The sequence below is a fragment of the Chanodichthys erythropterus genome, chromosome 10 (genome assembly GCF_024489055.1).
Source record: "Chanodichthys erythropterus isolate Z2021 chromosome 10, ASM2448905v1, whole genome shotgun sequence".
NCBI lineage: Eukaryota > Metazoa > Chordata > Actinopteri > Cypriniformes > Xenocyprididae > Chanodichthys > Chanodichthys erythropterus.
This window is the reverse complement of record NC_090230.1, coordinates 31827521-31846833: the sequence shown is the minus strand read 5'-3', so window position 1 is coordinate 31846833 and position 19313 is coordinate 31827521. Positions and strand designations below refer to the sequence as shown.

The window sequence follows — 19313 nt, the reverse complement described above, 5'->3', positions numbered from 1 at the left end:
CATCCATCCATCCATCCATCCATCCAATTTGTCTGTCTGTCTGTCTATCTATCCGTCTATCCGTCCATCCGTCCATGCATCCATCAATCCTGTCTATCCATCCAACCGTCTGTCTGTCTGTTTGTCTATCCATCCATCCGTCCATCCATCCATGTGTCCATCCATGCATCCATCCATCCATCCATCCATCCATCCATCCATCCATCCAATTTGTCTGTCTGTCTATCTATCCGTCTATCCGTTCATCCGTCCATGCATCCATCCATCCTGTCTATCCATCTATCCAACCAACCGTCTGTCTGTCTGTCCGTCTATCCGTCCATCCATCCATTCATGCATCCGTCCATTCTTCCATTCATCCATCCATCCATGCATCCATCCATCCATCCATCCTGTCTATCCATCCAACTGTCTGTCTGTCTATCCGTCCATCCATCCATCCATTCATCCATCCATCCATCCATTCTTCCATCCATCCATCCATGCTGTCTATCCATCCGTCTATCCGTCCATCCATCCATTCATGCGTACGTCCATTCTTCCATCCATCCTGTCTATCCATCCATCCAACCAACCGTCTGTCTGTCTGTCCGTCTATCCGTCCATCCATCCATTCATGCGTCCGTCCATCCATCCATGCTGTCTATCCATCCAACCGTCTGTCTGTCTATCCATCCATCCATCCATCCATCCATCCATCCATCCATCCATCCATCCATCCATCCATCCATCCATCCTGTCTATCCATCCAACTGTCTGTCTGTCCGTCTATCCGTCCATCCGTCCATCCATCCATCCATGCATCCATCCTTCCATCATCCATCCATCCATCCATGCATCTATTCTTCTATCCATCCATCCATCCATCCATGCATCCATTCTGTCCATCCATCCATCCATCCATCCATCCATCCATCCATCCATCCATCCATCCATCCATCCATCCATCCATCCATCCAAAACCACTGCATCATTGGAAACATCTTTAGTAAAGTTTGCAGTATTGATGTGGTTCACTGCTGTACTGTATCCACAGATGGTTTCTACTCTCTTGATGTGTTTTTAGCCTGTCCCAGTGGTATAAAGCATGATGAATTAGCTCAGCGTCTACCTGAAACCTCTATTTTTGAGCTACAGGGAATACTAGAATTCCTTCGGATGCATATTACAGATATGGAAATCCACACGGCTTAGTTTAGGAATGGTAATGTAAATAGACTAAAAGAAAGTAAACACAATGAAATGCAAGTGGGTGTTGTTGTCAGTCTCTGTTATTATTTCTTTATTTAGCTGCTTCCCACGAGATGCCAGACAGACACGTCAAAGCTTCTGTTTCACATGGCAAAGCCTCTCGACAGAAGAGAGGGAAGCGGCGGAGAGAAAGAGAAAAGCATCGAGAGGAAGGAAAGATAGGCACCCAGAGGCTCATCATTAAACCCTCCTCGCCGCTGCATAAGCACTTCTGCGCTCTTGTTTATCATGCCCATGTCTGCTGTTAACTAGATTCACACACAGTCTCACTTCCGTCCCCGAGCCAGAGAGATTCTCACCATTCCGATTTATGCAACTTGTAAAAATGTCAGGCTGAATGCAATTACGCGATATGAATGCGTACAACAAACCCACCGGAGTGTTTGTAGCCCCTGGCTGAGGACGTTCATGCCTGTCGGCTACACGAGAAGAGGGAATTAAACCTGTCGCAAGTCACTCTGAGCTTCTGGATGAAGATTCATTCATGCTGAATTAGCCTAGATTTTGTCTATCGTAAGAAATATAATATAGCTGATTATAGTTTAATGATACATGTATATGCTACCGTTCAAAAGTTTGATAAATAGAAAGAACAGCATTTATTGGAAAACTTTTATGAATGTCTTTACTCTCATTTATGTGTAATTTAATGCATGCTTGCTGAATAAAAAGTATTAATTTAATTAAAAAAAAATATCTCACCTAAACATTACTGACCATATCTGAAAAAAACTGGACTGTTATTGCTAAAGTGGACATAATAAGACAGTTTTTGTTGGTAAATGAGACAATATTAGATCATGTCTGACCAAATTTGACGTAGCTAGGTTGTTTTTTTGGCTAAATAAGACAAAATTAGACAGTTTTTGAGCATATCTGAAACAACTAGGCTGTTTGTTTCGGACAATGAATCAATAATGTTTGGTCTAATATTTGTCTGATTTAGCATAAAAACAGTAGAGTTTTGGCCAGTTTGGTCAGAAACTGTCTATTTTTGTCTGAATTACCAACAAAAACTGTCTAATTTAGTCAGATTTAGCAACAAACAGCCTAGCTATGCCAAATTTGGTCAGAAATGGTCTAATTTTGTCCCATTTACCATCAAAAACAATCCAGTTTTGTCTGATTTGGTCAGAAACTGTCTAATGTTGTCCAATTTACCAACAAAAATTGTCTAATTTGGTCAGATTTACCAGAAAACAGCCTAGTTATGTCAAATTTGGTCAGAAATTATCTGATATTGTCCCATTTACCTAAAAAAACAATCCAGTTTTGTCTGATTTGGTCAGAAACTGTCTAATTTTTCCCCCATTTACCAACAACAATGCTTTAATTTAGTCAGAAATTGTCTAATTTTGTCCAACTTACCAACAACAACAACAAAAAAACAAAACAAACAAACAAACAAAAAAACAGCCTAGCTATATCAAATTTGGTCAGAAATAAATAAATTGTCTATTTATGTCAGCTTTAGCAATAACAGTCCAGTTTTTTCGGATATGTTCAGTAATGTTTAGGTTATTACGTAAAACAGTTATTTTAAATTATAATAATATTTCACAATATTATTGTTTTTACTGTATTTTTTGATCAAATAAATGCAGCCTTGGTGAGCAGAAGAAACTTCTTTCAAAAACATTAAAACATCAGATTTTACTGACCAGAGTCATGAAAATCATCATAAAGAAGTGACTGACAAACCAAACATATAGAAGAATAATTAGTGTATCAAAACCAGAAATACTGCAGCGTATAAAACCTTTTATAAAGATGATAGTTGTGATCCTGGATGCTGATTGGTCAGTACAGGGATAAAATACAGGATATGAGATGACAGTACACACATGTGCACCCGAGATGAAAAATGCTGAATTAGCTATCAACCACACCCAGAAGGACAGTAAGAAATATACTTCATAGATACAGTACAGAGGGAAGGGCAGATAAAAATGGATCTTTGGAGGTCCCATGGGGCAGTGGGTGACGCTCGACTGTGGCCCGTCATGATTTATGACAGTGTGTGCGTTTCACTCTTTAACTGTGTCTCCTTCCTCCTGCAGCGGTCACCTCTACACATATGGTGTGTTCCTAACCCTGCGCTCTTAATCTTACCGCATAGTAACACGTGGGGTTATTTTACGAATAAGCATTTCTAAGGTGAACATATTACGGAGTAACTTCTACAAGAAGTGTGCAGAGATGACACACAGATGAATAATCACCACAGCTTGAGCAAACAAAAGCTGTTTCACTGAACACGCCGTGTTAGCTTTACAGTCATTTGTAATACGTTTGTACAGAGAGAGTGCCTGTTTAACCTGCTGAATAATGCTTTTTTTTGCGATGTATGAATTGACTGAATGCAAATATATTATACAAATTCAGTCAACAAATGAGAACAAAATGAGCTCTTGCCAGTGCTAGTAGCGAGATTTGAGGTGCTGCTTGAAAAATTAGCATGCTAGCTTTGTCAGATATAGTAACAAATACAGCTCTTTTTCAGATTAGTGAGAAAGTGGTCCCAATTTTGTCAGATTTACTGTTAAAACTGTCTATTTTTGTCTGTTTAATCACTTTTGTCATTTTGAGAAAATTAGACTGTTTTTAATCACTAAATCTGACAAAATTAGGTTGTTTTGCAGCTAAACCCAGATTTAGTCATATTTAATTGTCTAATTTTGTTACAATATTACAATTTAGTACAATAAAACGAAATAGCAGCCTTTGGTCAAAAATAATCTAATTTTGTCCCATTTACCAACAAAAACAGTCTAGTTTTGTATGATTTGGTCAGAAACTGTCTAGTTTTGTCCCATTTACCAACAAAAACAGCCTAGTTATGTCAAATTTGGTCAGAAATGGTATAATTTTGTCCCATTTACCAATAAAAATGCTCTAATTTAGTCAGATTTACAAAAAAACAAAAACAAAAACAGCCTAGCTATGTCAAATTTGGACAGAAACGTTATGATTTTGTCCCATTTACTAACAAAAATTGACTAAATTAGTCAGATTTACAAAAAAAAAAACAGCCTAGTTATGTCAAATTTGGTCAGGGATGATCTCATTTTGTCCCAATTACCAACAAAATTGGACTAAATTAGTCAGATTTACCCAAAAACAGCCTAGTTATATCAAATTTGGTCAGAAATGGTCTAATTTTGTCCCATTTACCAACAAAAACAGTCTAATTTAGTCAGATGTACCAAAAAAACATGACCTAGTTATGTCAAATTTGGTCAGGAATGATCTAATTTTGTCCCATTTACCAACAAAAAATGACTAAATTAGTCAGATTTACCAAAAAAAACAGCCTAGTTATGTCAAATTTGGTCAGAAATGGTATAATTTTGTCCCATTTACCAACAAAAATGGACTAAATTAGTCAGATTTACCAAAAAACAGCTTAGTAATGTCAAATTTGGTCAGGAATGATCTACTTTTGTCCCATTTACCAAAAACAAACAAACAAAAACAGTCCAGTTATGTCAAATTTGGTCAGAAACGGTCTAATTTTGTCCCATTTACTAACAAAAATTGACTAAATTAGTCAGATTTACAAAAAAAAAACCAGCCTAGTTATGTCAAATTTGGTCAGGGATGATCTCATTTTGTCCCAATTACCAACAAAATTGGACTAAATTAGTCATATTTACCAAAAGAACAGCCTAGTTATGTCAAATCTGGTCAGAAATGGTCTAATTTTGTCCCATTTACCAAAAAAAATGCTCTAATTTAGTCAGATTTACCCAAAAAAAAAACCAGCCTAGTTATGTCAAATTTGGTCAGGAATGATCTCATTTTGTCCCAATTACCAACAAAATTGGACTAAATTAGTCAGATTTACCCCAAAACAGCCTAGTTATATCAAATTTGGTCAGAAATGGTCTAATTTTGTCCCATTTACCAACAAAAACAGTCTAATTTAGTCAGATGTACCAATAAAACATGACCTAGTTATGTCAAATTTGGTCAGGAATGATCTAATTTTGTCCCATTTACCAACAAAAAATGACTACATTAGTCAGATTTACAAAAAAAAACAGCCTAGTTATGTCAAATTTGGTCAGGAATGATCTAATTTTGTCCCATTTACCAACAAAAATGGACTAAATTAGTCAGATTTACCAAAAAACAGCTTAGTAATGTCAAATTTGGTCAGGAATGATCTACTTTTGTCCCATTTACCAAAAACAAACAAACAAACAAAAACAGTCCAGTTATGTCAAATTTGGTCAGAAACGGTCTAATTTTGTCCCATTTACGAACAAAAAACAGTCCAGTTTTGTCTGATTTGGTCAAAAACTGTGCCTAAAAACCCATTTACCAACAAAAACGGTCTAATTTAGTCAGATGTACCAAAAAAACATGACCTAGTTATGTTAAATTTGGTCAGGAATGATCTAATTTTGTCCCATTTACCAACAAAAACAAACAAACAAACAAACAAAAACAATCCAATTATGTCAAATTTGGTCAGAAATGGTCTAATTTTGTCCAGTAAAACTGTCTAATTTGATCAATTTTTGTTCTCTTTCTTGTTTTCAAATCTCTCATGTTTGTACATTTGATGTTTGATAAATGTAAAATGTGCAATATAAATCATCTAGATAGATTTACTGCAGTAAATCTGAGAAGACTGAGTAATTGTTTAGTGTCTGATTGTCGCTCTGGTTTCGGCAGAATCCCTGGAGCCCACGTACCAGCAGCTGCAGAAGATGAAGCTGGACAAGAGCCCCTTTGTGGTGGTGTCTGTGATTGGTCAGGAGCTTCTGACCGCCTCCCATCACGGCGCTTCGGTGGTGGTCCTGGAGGCGGCGCTGAAGATCGGCACCTGCAGCCTCAAACTGCGCGGCTCTGTCTTCTCGGCACTCAGCAGCGCTTACTGGTCATTGGGCAACACGGAGAAGAGCACCGCCTACATGCAGCAGGACCTGGAGGTGGCCAAAACTTTAGGTGAGCCACACTGTGTGATTGTTTGCACCATCATTTCACCATATGTCCATCCTTTGTATGACAAGTGTTATTTTAGTGTTACAATAATAGTATTTATTGATATTTTAAATGAGCTTTTTTTATATATTCTATTGTAATTGTAGTTCAATTTTAGTAATTGTGTTTTTGTCATCTTTATTTCTATTTAGCTTTATTTTATGTGGATTTCAGTTCTAGTTTCAGTAATTTTAGTACTTCAACCTAAATTTAAAAAAAAGAATCAAGCTATTGAGACTTGCTATGTAGTATTTATCTTTATGTTAGTATAATGTATGCATCCAACTTTATATAACAAGCTGTGTGATGATATAATTACTTGTTAAACTTCTGGTGATGGACGTTCAGGTGACCTTGTGCACGAAAAGCTTTGGTACCTTCTCACAAAGTTAATTATTTTGACCTAACCGAGCTCACGCTGATAAGGTCTCACAGTAATTAGGCTTCATGGGACTTTTTTAATTAAAAGTCTCTTTGCCTTTTTCCCAAAATGCCAAGTTTTTGTGTTGTTAGCACAGGAGCAGTGTAAATATGGTGAGGTATACATCTAACAGAGAGATCCTAGATATTCTCTTCACGGCTCCTGAATGTCAGAGGTTTTACAGCTCGACTTTAAGGCATGAAAGCCTTTTAGAGTCGACTGTTTCTCACCCTGTCTATCTCCTCTCTCTGTCTCACATATCATGAGCACCTGAACTGTGAATGTTTGTGTTTGAGGTTCAGTTCTCACTTTTCACACATTAGTACACAGCTGATGTCTTGGCTCGCGCCCTCGGTTTTTCCCTCTCTTTCTTCTCGCTCCTGTCAGGGCGGCTGATTGCGCTCGCACACAGGATGAAAGTCTGATAAGAACATCTGCAGATGTCGCAGGTGCTCAACCACCATGATGTCATTGCTGTGTAATCTTGTACATTCACCTCAAACCACTGATGAGTCGAGTCCAATGTGTTGGTATAGTGCTTTATTTATATATATATATATATATATATAGAAGCAGAAAAACAATTAACCCTCTGTCTGAAATGATCTGGCGGCTTCTTTAAGGCTTGTTAGTAAGTGGCCTCTTATGATTGGCTGACGTCATTGCATAGGAAATAGGGGTGTAACGGTACATGCATTCATCCCAAACCTTCATGGTATGGACGGCATGGTTTGGTGCATACAGTTAGGTAACAAATACAGTCAGTCACAGGCAATCCTCACTCCAATCCAGAAGGGGGTGTGCATAGTAATGCAATGCTGTTTACTAACCTCCACAACAGGAAAAAGTGCAGAAGAGGAAGAACAGATGATCTATGCATAGATATGTTTATGTGTAATCTCTCAACCAGCGTTTCAACCGTGGAAAGACATCAATAAAACACCTTAAAGGGATAGTTCACCCAAAAATGAAAATTCTGTCATCATTTACTCACCCTAAAGTTGTTCCAAACCTGTATACATTTCTTTGTTCTGTTGAACAAAAGGAAGATATTTTGAAGAATGTGGGAAACTGAACAGAATTCTATAGTATTTTTTCTTTTCCTACTATAGAAGTCAATGGTGCCCCAAAGTGGCCTGGTTACAAACTGGTTACAAAATATCTTCCTTTGTGTCCAGCAGAACAAAGAAATTTATACAGGTTTGGAACAAGTTTAGGGTGAGTAAATGATGACAGAATTTTTATTTTTGGGTGAGCTATCCCTTTAAGAATATTAATATCTCACGTAGCGTTACATTTACCTCAGGCAAGTCATTCAGTGTCCACAGCATGTTAGTTCAATGAAACATTTCACTACATATATACACTACATTAGCTTATTCATATTATATATTCATATTTACGCAACATCAAAATGAGACGTTTTTGGAGCATGCTTAAATAATGTCTTGTTTAAAATGAAGAAACTTGCAGGATACTCTTATATGTCAAAATATCAAGGCAAATTTGATTTCTTATGTCATGACCCATTTAATATCTCCATCTCTTATAGTCACATTTAGCAGATTTCAGCAGGGCGTTAATACAGTTTACATTTTGCGATGATATGAACAATTAAGCAGTTGTAATTTATATAATTTTGTCTAATTTACCAACAAAAACTGTCTAATTTTGTTAGATTTAGCATAAAAGCTGTCCAGTCTTGGTAAAATGGTCAAAATCTCAAAGTTCCTGACCAAATCTGACAACAAAAACTGTCTAATTTTGTTAGATTTAGCATAAAAGCTGTCCAGTCTTGGTAAAATGGTCAAAATCTCAAAGTTCCTGACCAAATCTGACAACAAAAACTGTCTAATTTTGGTCAGATTTAGCATGAAAGCAGTCCAGTCTTGTCAGATTTGGTCAGAAACTTTGAGATTTTGACCATTTTACCAACAAAAACTGTCGAATTTTGTTAGATTTAGCATAAAAGCAGTCCAGTCTTGTCAGATTTGGTCAGAAACTTTGAGATTTTGTCCATTTTACCAACAAAAACTGTCGAATTTTGGTCAGATTTGGCAAAAAAAAACAAAAAAAAAAAACAGTCCAGTTTGGTCAGAAAGGGTCGAATTATGTCCACTTTACATACAAAAAAAAAAAAAAAAAGGTATAGTTTGATCAGATGACAAAAATACCCAAATTAGTTCATATTAAATGAATAGACACAAAATCTCTTTAATATCTCAGTTTGTTTCTCTCGGCCAGCAATGAGAATAAATGGAGAGTAAATAGAGACTTTTGGTTAAGTCTTTTGCTTCTCAGATGTTTCTCCTAAGAAAATGATCCCAGCATTCTTTTCAGAAGTGACCTTAAATATGTCTCCAGTTGAATTTCCAAGATCCCAAAGTCTGCAATCAAACATCTCAATTAAAACTCAAACATTTCTCATCATTCTGAGCAGTGCATCTTCTCGGCATAATAACATTTGCTTCTGAGAAGTTTTTGAGCTGCTGAAAAGCAAAAATACACTGCTATTGTTTATTGAAAAAAAAAAAAGGTCATGTGGTCAAAAAATGTGCAGAATTTACTTTGAAACTTTTTTTTACCCAGAAATTGCTAATAAATTTCACAAAAAATTACAAAGAAACAGCAAGTAACATTGAAAATGGAAAGTGAAATAATCTATTGTAAAACATGTTCCATTAGTCCTTGTTTTATTTACAACTTTGAAAATCTTTTTTTTTTAACAGTGCTAGCTTGTTTTATACTAGTTTAGATTGACCTCCACCAGTTGATAAACCAGTTTGAATCAGCGAATGAACCGAAGCAACCACCTTTGGAAAGTTGCTGAACACATTTTCCTCAGATGCTCTTTTGTCGTGTTGGTGTGTGTATGGAAACCTTCTAACCCAGCTCTGGTTTCTCTCAGGTGACCAGACAGGCGAATGTCGCGCTCACGGAAACCTGGGGTCGGCCTTCTTCTCCAAGGGGAACTATCGCGAGGCACTGAGCAACCACAGACACCAACTCGTCCTGGCCATGAAACTCAAGGACAGAGAGGTAAGCGCCAACTGGACTGTGTGTGTGTGTGTATGTGTTTTCCAGGGTGTGTGGCCGTATCTTCACCTCAAACAGAAATAAAGTGCGCAGGATTGCTTTATCAGAGTCCCAGGACTCGTGTTGCGACGTGACAAATGTTTTTGTCAGAGCTGCGGGGCAGACTCACCACTCTCTGTCACGTTTGTGGATGCTCGGCGTCTCAGTTATGTCTCCTCTCAGCTCGCCGTCTATCTGTTCGGATGCAGCGTTGAGGAAACGCCCCCAAATGTCTTACTTGGGTTAACCTCATCAAAACATGTCTGGGTCATATTTCTGAAAAATGCATATATTAATAATTAAATTAAATAGAAATAATGTGTTGCATAAAAACATTAACATTTATTTTCAGGACCTTCAATTATGTATTTATTTTGCATTGTTACAATTTATTTATTTATTTTATTTTTTTTTTGCCAGTTAAGTACACAATGATTCTTGATATTTTATTTTATTTATTTTTATTTTTTTCTTGTAACTTCCATTATTTTCTTTGATGATTCTTATTACATTAATTTGTAATAAAATTCAATAATGATTAATAAAACATAAATTCTAAATAATAATAATATAATAAAATCTATAAAATAAAAAAAAATATTTGTCCACATTACATTAAAAATAATTATATATTTTTTTTAAATTAATTTGCAGGGAAATTAGCATAATTTTAATATTAAAGGGGTCATGACATGAGAAATCAAATTTGCCTTTATATTTTATCATATAAGAGGTTTTTGTACCATTAAAGCATCCTGCAAGTTTCAGAGTTTAAAACGTCCTCTTTATTTTAAACAAAGCATTAATTAATAAAGTTCCAAAAACAGCTTGTTTTGATGTTGCAGGATCTGTGACGTCACATTGGCAAATACATTTGCATATGCCTGCCTCCAAAGCAGGACATCAACGAATAGTTTTGCATCATCACACCATAGGCCCCGCCCACACACCATAGGCCCCGCCCCACATTTTTAGGCTGCCTGCACTCTTCACTGTCAGAGTGAGTGAGCTGGCCAATCAAATCAAAGAAGGCGGGGCTTACTGTTCACAAAAGACTAGTGCAAATTCCAATGCGACAAATTCCAATGTGTTTTAGAACACTGTAGTTTCAGTGAAAGAGTTAGTGGTAAGATTTAGTATTTAACAACTAATTCATGACAGAAATGATCAGTGACCAATGGTAATATCCAGTAAAATGAAAGTGAAAAAAGTGCAAACTACTCAACATTTTTATGAAATTTCATCATTTTGAATTGGATTTATTCTATTCTTTACATGATTCTTGTAATTCAGAAGTGAATGTGACAAGACAAGAAACATTTTTTTTTACATATTAGACATGCAACTAAAGGTGAATATGTGCAAAAATATTTGCAAATAGTTAAAATTGATCAAGCTTACTTTATACACTATAGACCGTTTCATTTTCTTTATTTCCTTAAGGCCCTTTTTATTGTTTAATTATTGAATTCCTTTAAAGGTGCCCTAGAATCAAAAATTGAATTTACCTTGGCATAGTTAAATAACAAGAGTTCAGTACATGGAAATGACATACAGTGAGTCTCAAACTCCATTGTTTCCTCCTCCTTGTATAAATCTCATTTGTTTAAAAGACCTCAGAAGAACAGGTGAATCTCAACATAACACCGTTACTGTTACGTAACAGTCGGGATCATTAATATGTATGACCCCAATATTTGCATATGCCAGCTCATGTTCAAGGCATTAGACAAGGGCAGCCAGTATTAACGTCTGGATCTGTGCACAGCTGAATCATCAGACTAGGTAAGCAAGCAAGAACAACAGCGAAAAATGGCAGATGGAGCAACAATAACTGACATGATCCATGATATCATGATATTTTTAGTGATATTTGTAAATTGTCTTTCTAAATGTTTCGTTAGCATGTTGCTAATGTACTGTTAAATGTGGTTAAAATTACCATCGCTTCTTACTGTATTCACGGAGACAAGAGAGCCGTCGCTATTTTCATTTTTAAACACTTGCAGTCTGTATAATTCATAAAAACAACTTCATTCTTTATAAATCTCTCCAACAGTGTTAGCTTTAGCCACGGAGCACTATCAGACTCATTCAGAATAAAATGTAAACATCCAAATAAATACTGTACTCACATGATCCAACGCATGCATGCAGCATGAATGACGAACATTTTGTAAAGATCCATTTGAGGGTTATATTAGCTGTGTGAACTTTGTTTATGCACTGTATAAGCGAGAGATTTAAAGGGGCCGCAGCCTGAATCGGTGCATAGTTAATGATGCCCCAAAATAGGCAGTTAAAAAATGAATTAAAAAAATCTATGGGGTATTTTGAGCTGAAACTTCAAAGACACATTCAGGGGACACCTTAGACTTATATTACATCTTTTGAAAAGACGTTCTACGGCACCTTTAAATAAAAAGACTAATACCCCCCATGCAAATTAATTAATTAGTTAATAATTAAAACATGTGGTCCCCCCACCCCCATACTCTCTGTCTGTCTGTGGACAACAGGACAAATGGAGGAGTGAAAGAACATTTGCTTTAACACGTCTAGATTTAACAGCTCGTTTACTCATTTCTGTACAGACTTCAGAAGGACGCCAGCGTCGGAAATAAGAGGATGGTTTATTTGTTTGTTTTCAAAACTCTCACTTATGTGTAATAGCGAGTGGGCGTGGGCTTTTTCCTGTTCTGGAGGTTAGCAAACAGAGTTGCATTACCGCACATGCCCCCTTCTGGATAGTCTGTGGCTTACTGTATTCGTGGTCTGACGTGGTCATTACACCCCTATTTCCTATCCAATGACGTTAGCCAATCATAACAGTGGATATTTACTGACTTAAAGGAGCTGTGCAGTTTGAATAAAAATGTGCTTCACTGACATGAAACTAATGTCACAATGCAAACATTTGAATGGTCCAAAAAATAGAGCTCATTTTCTATTCTGTATACCATTTAATCTGTTTATCATGAGGTGAAATATGACCCAGTGATGTTCTTGACAGGCTTTGTGAGATTCACCCACTACACTGACTGTATTTAATGTCTCATGGTCTTATCAGCTAATGCCTCATCCGCTGGCTTCTCATCATCATCATCTGATTCATATCACCGGAGTGGATGAGGAGAATCATACACTCTTCTTTTGTGTGTCCAGATTGTGTCCGTGTGTTTGCTTTGCGCTCTTCCGTGTGTGCGCACTGAAATAGAAACCCTGCGTCCTCACATCTGTTCCTCTTTCTCCTCTCCTCATTACTCACTGGAGTCTTGAGGAAGCAGCCGTGGACCTGACCGCATTTCTGCATCCATTAAGAGGAGAAATGGCATTTGTAACACGTTCAGCAGCGTAATGTGATGTGTTTCTGAGTGAAGCTGAATATTCAGTGGGAAATGATGTAGGGGAGGACTGGATTTGATTTTGAAAGTAGGTTGTGATATTATTGGTTGTTATTATTTTCTTTGACCACATGATCTTTGCTACATCAGCAGAAAAAAAGCTGTTTAAGAGATGAATAATTATTTCCTTTTTAGATTTAGATATGAAACATTTTTCAGGCCAAATTTTTATAATTAAGCACATTTTCCCTAACACAATAAATCTGGAATTTTTTTATTTTATTTTATTTTATTTTATTTTATTTTATTTTATTTTATTTTATTTTATTTTATTTTATTTTATTTTATTTTATTTTATTTTATTTTAATATCCATTATAATCAGCGGTGATTATTATTGCATTAGTAAATAAAATTTGTTATAAAATTCAGTAATGAATAATAAAAAAATAATTTCTAAAATATAAAGTAATATGACGGTTAATATAATAAAATATTCTTTCACACTACAGTAAAATATAATAGTAATTAAAATTATAAAATATAATAGTAATAGTAGTATAATAATATAATAATAATAGTAATAGTATATTATTAATTTTTAATTATGGTAACAAGAATTTGGAGGAAATTGTGCATAATTGTATGCTAAATAATACAAATAAATAATGTAATTTTCTCTTATTTAAGTAATAAGAAATATTTTTTGTATCACAGTAATGCAAATTGGGATAAAATCCGCTTGATATGTAAAAATAAAATAAAGTTGCTATGAAAAAAAATATGAATGCTCCTAAAAATAGGCTTTTTCGTTATTTCCTTTATGCTAAATATAATAACTTTTTATTTTGAAATGAAATTTGACATGAGATGTTAGTGACAAGCTTCTGTTCCCCCAATTTTCACAATTTTTTGTTTGTTTGTTTCTGTTTTTTGTCATTTCCATTATTCTCATATATAAATATAAAAAAAAAAAATAAAAAAAAAATATATATATATATATATATATATATATATATATATATATATATATATATATATATATATATATATATATATATATATATATATATATATATATATATAATATAATATATATAAATTTATATTGACAAAAAAAAATAAATAAATGGCATTTCCGTGACCTTTTAAGATTTGATTAACTTGCGTGACTTTTCCAGGAAAGGATATCGCACTTACCCTGATATTTCCAGGTTTTTCAGGACTGTGGGAACAGTGTGGATTTAATGCATGGTTGCATTTTGAAATTCACTTGCAATTTGTAATGCAACGCAAATACTGTTGCATCCTCATGACAATATAGCATGTGTTATCATAAACGGTCATCTTCTTCATTCATGTTTTCTCTTTCAGCTCAGCAACTTAAAGCGAATCTTACTGAGCAGGTTATTAAACTGCTGACATATTTATATCAAGCTCGATGTGATTTACTGACACTGAATACTGATGTTTGATACCATAGCAGTAACACAAAGCCACAGTTTAAAAGTACTTCATGCTCTCAATGCTTTTGCATCTTGTTTGTGTACTTTAGTATCTTTCGGTCTTTCACAGGCAACTACATTTTCATCAGATGGACGTATGGTTGCATGCTTGGTAAAATCAGCAGGAAGCGTTTGTGTTGTTTCTCTCAGGTCATCTCCTGAGCTTCAGGGAATTGAAGTATGAACAGGTACAGCAGATGTGTCTTCTGCCATATCGCGGTGTGTTTGAGCATCCTTAGTGATGGATCATCTGGTTTAAGTGAGTCTGTGGTGATGGATTTGGTGTAGGACGTGCTGGCACCCCCTCTTAAATCTGTTGTCTAATGGTCTCATCTGTACTGCAGTAAACACTCATGACCATCACACTAATTACTCAAGACACACACACACACACACACTATAATCTGATCGAGGCTTTTTACAGCAGCTCTCTAGATCATCTGTCCTGTAGAATACATCACAACTCTTTATTTAAGCTCAATATGATTTTCGGATGGGCTTTTGTTAAAGAAATAGCATTATTACTAGTATTAATAGTTATTAATAGTGTGTTTTTTTTAAAAAACAATAATAATTTTTATATTATTAAAATATTAAAAATGTTGGCTGTATGTTTTTTATAATGTTTATTATGTTATATTGTTTGCTTTTTATTTTTATTTATTTAATTTTATTTGAATAAATGATTCAATGATAAATTTTTAATTCTTTATTGGTTTTTTAAATTATTTATTATGTTTAATGACCGGAAACATTTTTTAAGTAATAATATTATTTGTTTAATATAATTATTTCATATATATATATATATATATATATATATATATATATATATATATAGTGTGTGTGTGTGTGTGTGTGTGTGTGTGTGTGTGTGTGTGTGTGTGTGTGTGTGTGTGTTAATAAATATATATATATATATATATATTTAAATAATACTAATAATTGTATATTATTCAAATATTAAAAAGGTTTACTGTATGTACTTTTTATTTTGTATTTATTTTATTTTAATAAATTATTATATATTTATTATTTTTATTTATTCTTTATTTCAGCCCAATATGATGACCGGAATTTTTTTTAAAGGATTAGTATTATTTGTTTAATTATATCTATATCTTTATATCTATATATCTATCTATATATGTATGTGTGGGGTGTGTGTGTGTGTGTGTGTGTGTCTACCGTATATGTGTGTATGTATATATATATATATATATATATATATATATATATATATATATATATATATAATAGATGGAGACCATGACAGTCAAGCTTCAAAAAGCTTCATAAAAACATAATAAAAGTCATATTGACTTATGACTTACAGTACACTATATTCTGAGTTTTACGATAGTCATATGATAGATTTGTGGTAGTAACAGACCTAAATTTAAGTCTTTTTCTTTCTCTACTATGGTTTAGATTGTGCTTCACTTCTGTTTTTGCTGCGGCTGATGCATTTATACATTCGTGACAGTAATATATACACTCATTCTTGTTTCTCACATTAAGACTCTATCAAGGTCTGAGATGTTTTATGAAAAGAAAATGTTGAAGGACAGTGTGGAGCGTTTCTTATTCTACCTTGATATTCCCATTAGTACTTAGGAGATTCTCCAGGTCAATATCGAGTGAAAAACATTTGAGTAATTTATTAAAAGCAACAGAGGAGTGTTAAATTCAGTCATTAATATAGACGGATGACTTTCAGAGGCTTACAGTCTCTTATCAGTACAGCATTATGAATGAGAAGAGCTGATGAAAGTAAAGGTATATCAGTGTGTGTGTGTGTGTGTGACTGCTAGAGAAACATTCCCAGAGTGTTCGCTCCATTACCCTGGAATCCAAACCAATGAGCTCATGTTATTACATATATAAATTTTTTCTCGCCTTGCCTGAGGAAATCTTCTGCTGAGCACCTTGAGACACGATCCAATTCTCCACTGTTTCTCTCATGCATGTTCGGGTTTTCCGTAGTCTCTCACTGGCAGAATTAACAGTGTGTGAGCTAATATGAAGCAGCACAGCTGATTTCAACATTGATAATATTTCAAATCAGCATATTAGAATGATTTCTGAAGGATCATGTGACACTGAAGACTGGAGTAATGATGCTGAAAATTCAGCTTTGATCACAGGAATAAATTACATTTGAAAATATATTAATATAGAAAAACGTTTTTTAAAATTGTAATAATATTTCACAATTTTCTGAGACTGGTTGCACGTGACATCAGCGCTGGATTCATTCTGTAATGGATTATGATGTAAGAAATGGCAAACAAGTCGGCAGCAGCTGGTAAGACGTCATGATGGATGGCATAGCTTACATTCTGCCTAATGATTTATCTCTGTTGTGTCAAGATTTAAAGTAAATATAAAAGTGTACAAATTATAATGAAATATAATTCAAGCGCAGCTCTCTCTCTCTCTTCTCTGACACACAGAAAAAGAAAAAAATGCAAAAAGAGAAGAGGAACAATGGGAAATTATAGATTTTTATGTACAAAACAAGTGTGTATTGCACATTATGCTAATTTACTATGTGTGTTATACCCAAAATAGATCAAATAAAATCAGAGCACACTGTGTGAAAACTACATGCACTCAGTTTAACCTTATATTTTTTGACTGGACTGCCAAAAAGTTTGTGTTTTTTAGTAATTTTTACATCATATAATATAGTTAAGTGCTGTTTTTGTCCCAAATAGCATGAGTGCAAATGCAATACTTATTTTATACATAAGTTTTAGACAGTTGTCTGTTTTGCTCAATTTTGCAAAATGAAAATATAAAGGAAAAAGCAGCACTGACCATCTTCGAGCAACACACAATGGCATTTCATTTCTGAATCCGCATTTTGAACGAATCGACTGAACCAGTGATTCAGTGACCCAATGATCCAGAACCATTTACTTCACTCCTGAATGAATCAGCTGTTTGAACGAATCAAATGAATGAATGAATGAATGAATGAATGAATGACTCAATTACTTAATCATTAAGACATTTACCACCACCTACTGGCAGTTTTAGTTTTTTTAATTAGAGTATAATTTCCATTAAAAAAAAATAAAATAAAAAAAAATAAAAAAATTTAAAAGATGTATTTTAACCAAAACATGCAACATGCAAAAAATGCAGTCATCATTTACTCAACCTCATGGTCCAAAATAAATTTTATGTTGAATCAAATAAAATGTTTATTTCTGAAGCTATTTTTTTGTAATGTCTATTTGATGCTTTGCACAATAATGACTTCAAATGATCTTTTAGGGGTAATTTCTCACCCAAATTTGATGTGCAATTATTTATTTAATTAGATTAATTAATTGCCACATCATGTAATTAATCAGATCAAAATCAGGTTTGGGGTCAATTTCCAATGTTTTTGCCCCCACAAACTGCATTTATTTGATCAAAAATACAGCAAAAACAGTAAAATTGTGAAATATTATTACAATTTATAAGAACTGATTTCTATGTGAATATATAGTAAACTGTAATTTATTCCTGTGATCAAAACTGAATTTTCAGCATCATTCCTCCAGTCTTCAGTGTCACATGATCCTTCAGAAATCATTCTAATATGATGATTTGATGTTCAAGAAACATTTCTGATTATTATCAATGTTGAAAACAGTTGTGCTGCTTCATATATTTGTGGAAACCGTGATACATTTATTTTCAGGATTCTTTAATGAATAAAAAGTTCAAAAGAACAGCATTTATTTGAAATAGAAATCTTTTGAATGAACATTTTAAATGTCACTTTTAATCATTTTAATGCATCCTTGTTGTGAGGTCATTACAGTGTAGTACACTACGGCTTGAAACTTAGTGTTTCACATACTATTTTTAATACTGACAGTATTAACTATATTCTGAAGTTAGCAGTAAGTAAACGTCTTTTCCCCTCTCTTTCTCCATCTTTCTTCTCATTTTTAATCTTTATTTCTCTCTTTCTCTTCCACACACACACAAACTGTCTCCTTTTGTGATATTTGAAGTGCTCCGCAATTGTTACTTGCTAGCAGTTCAGCGAGCGTAGCACCGGCCGGCGGTTTAATCTCTTTTAGGTAACATATTGTTCTTATATTCATTAAGCAGAGCACTTCAGAATATGACAGCAGTTGTAATTGGTTTGGTTTCATCTTGTTAAAAAGCATTCATTATGCGACGGGCCCCCGGCCTCTTTGTGCGCAGGAACGCCGGCGCGAGCCGCACTGTCTGCCTGTCTGTAATTGTGAGCCGCAGTCACTGTCAGCCGCTTAATTAAAGCCAATGCAGAGAGGACATGCTCCATTTGGGACCATTTGAGAATTTCCATCTTCCTCACAGGTAGGGATAAATAGGGGACGCTTTCGTTGATGACTCAGAATTAGCACCCACCACATACAAAATTGTGGAAATAAAACTGTTTTTTAGTCAAATATCGCTACTTGGAATTGAAATCGAATGCATTGTTTACATAGCAATGTTCTTTCATTGTTGTTAAAGGTGAAGTTTGCACCATTAATTCTGTTACTTTCCTTTTTGTTACTGTGAAGCTGCTTTGAAACTATTCCTGTTTTATTAAATGGGTCATGAACTGCATTGTTTTATAATGTTTCCTGCAGTGCACTTATAATGTTAGTATGCTTTTTACATCAAAAATGGTCATAATTTAGAAATAAAAGGCATTTTTCCTACCCTCTGATTTGAACGCTCTGTTTTA

At 34.4% G+C, this 19313-nt stretch overlaps 1 protein-coding gene across 2 annotated transcripts in view; it reads left to right on the top strand.

The window, feature by feature from the left end:
- Positions 1 to 19313, top strand: part of ttc28 (tetratricopeptide repeat domain 28) — a 329726-nt gene that overhangs the window by 203097 nt on the left and 107316 nt on the right. For both annotated transcript variants that reach the window (XM_067397333.1, XM_067397335.1), the window contains 2 exons: positions 5935 to 6207; positions 9573 to 9703. In XM_067397333.1, the coding sequence (XP_067253434.1) occupies positions 5935 to 6207; positions 9573 to 9703 (404 nt within the window). The remainder of the gene's footprint in view (positions 1 to 5934; positions 6208 to 9572; positions 9704 to 19313) is intronic.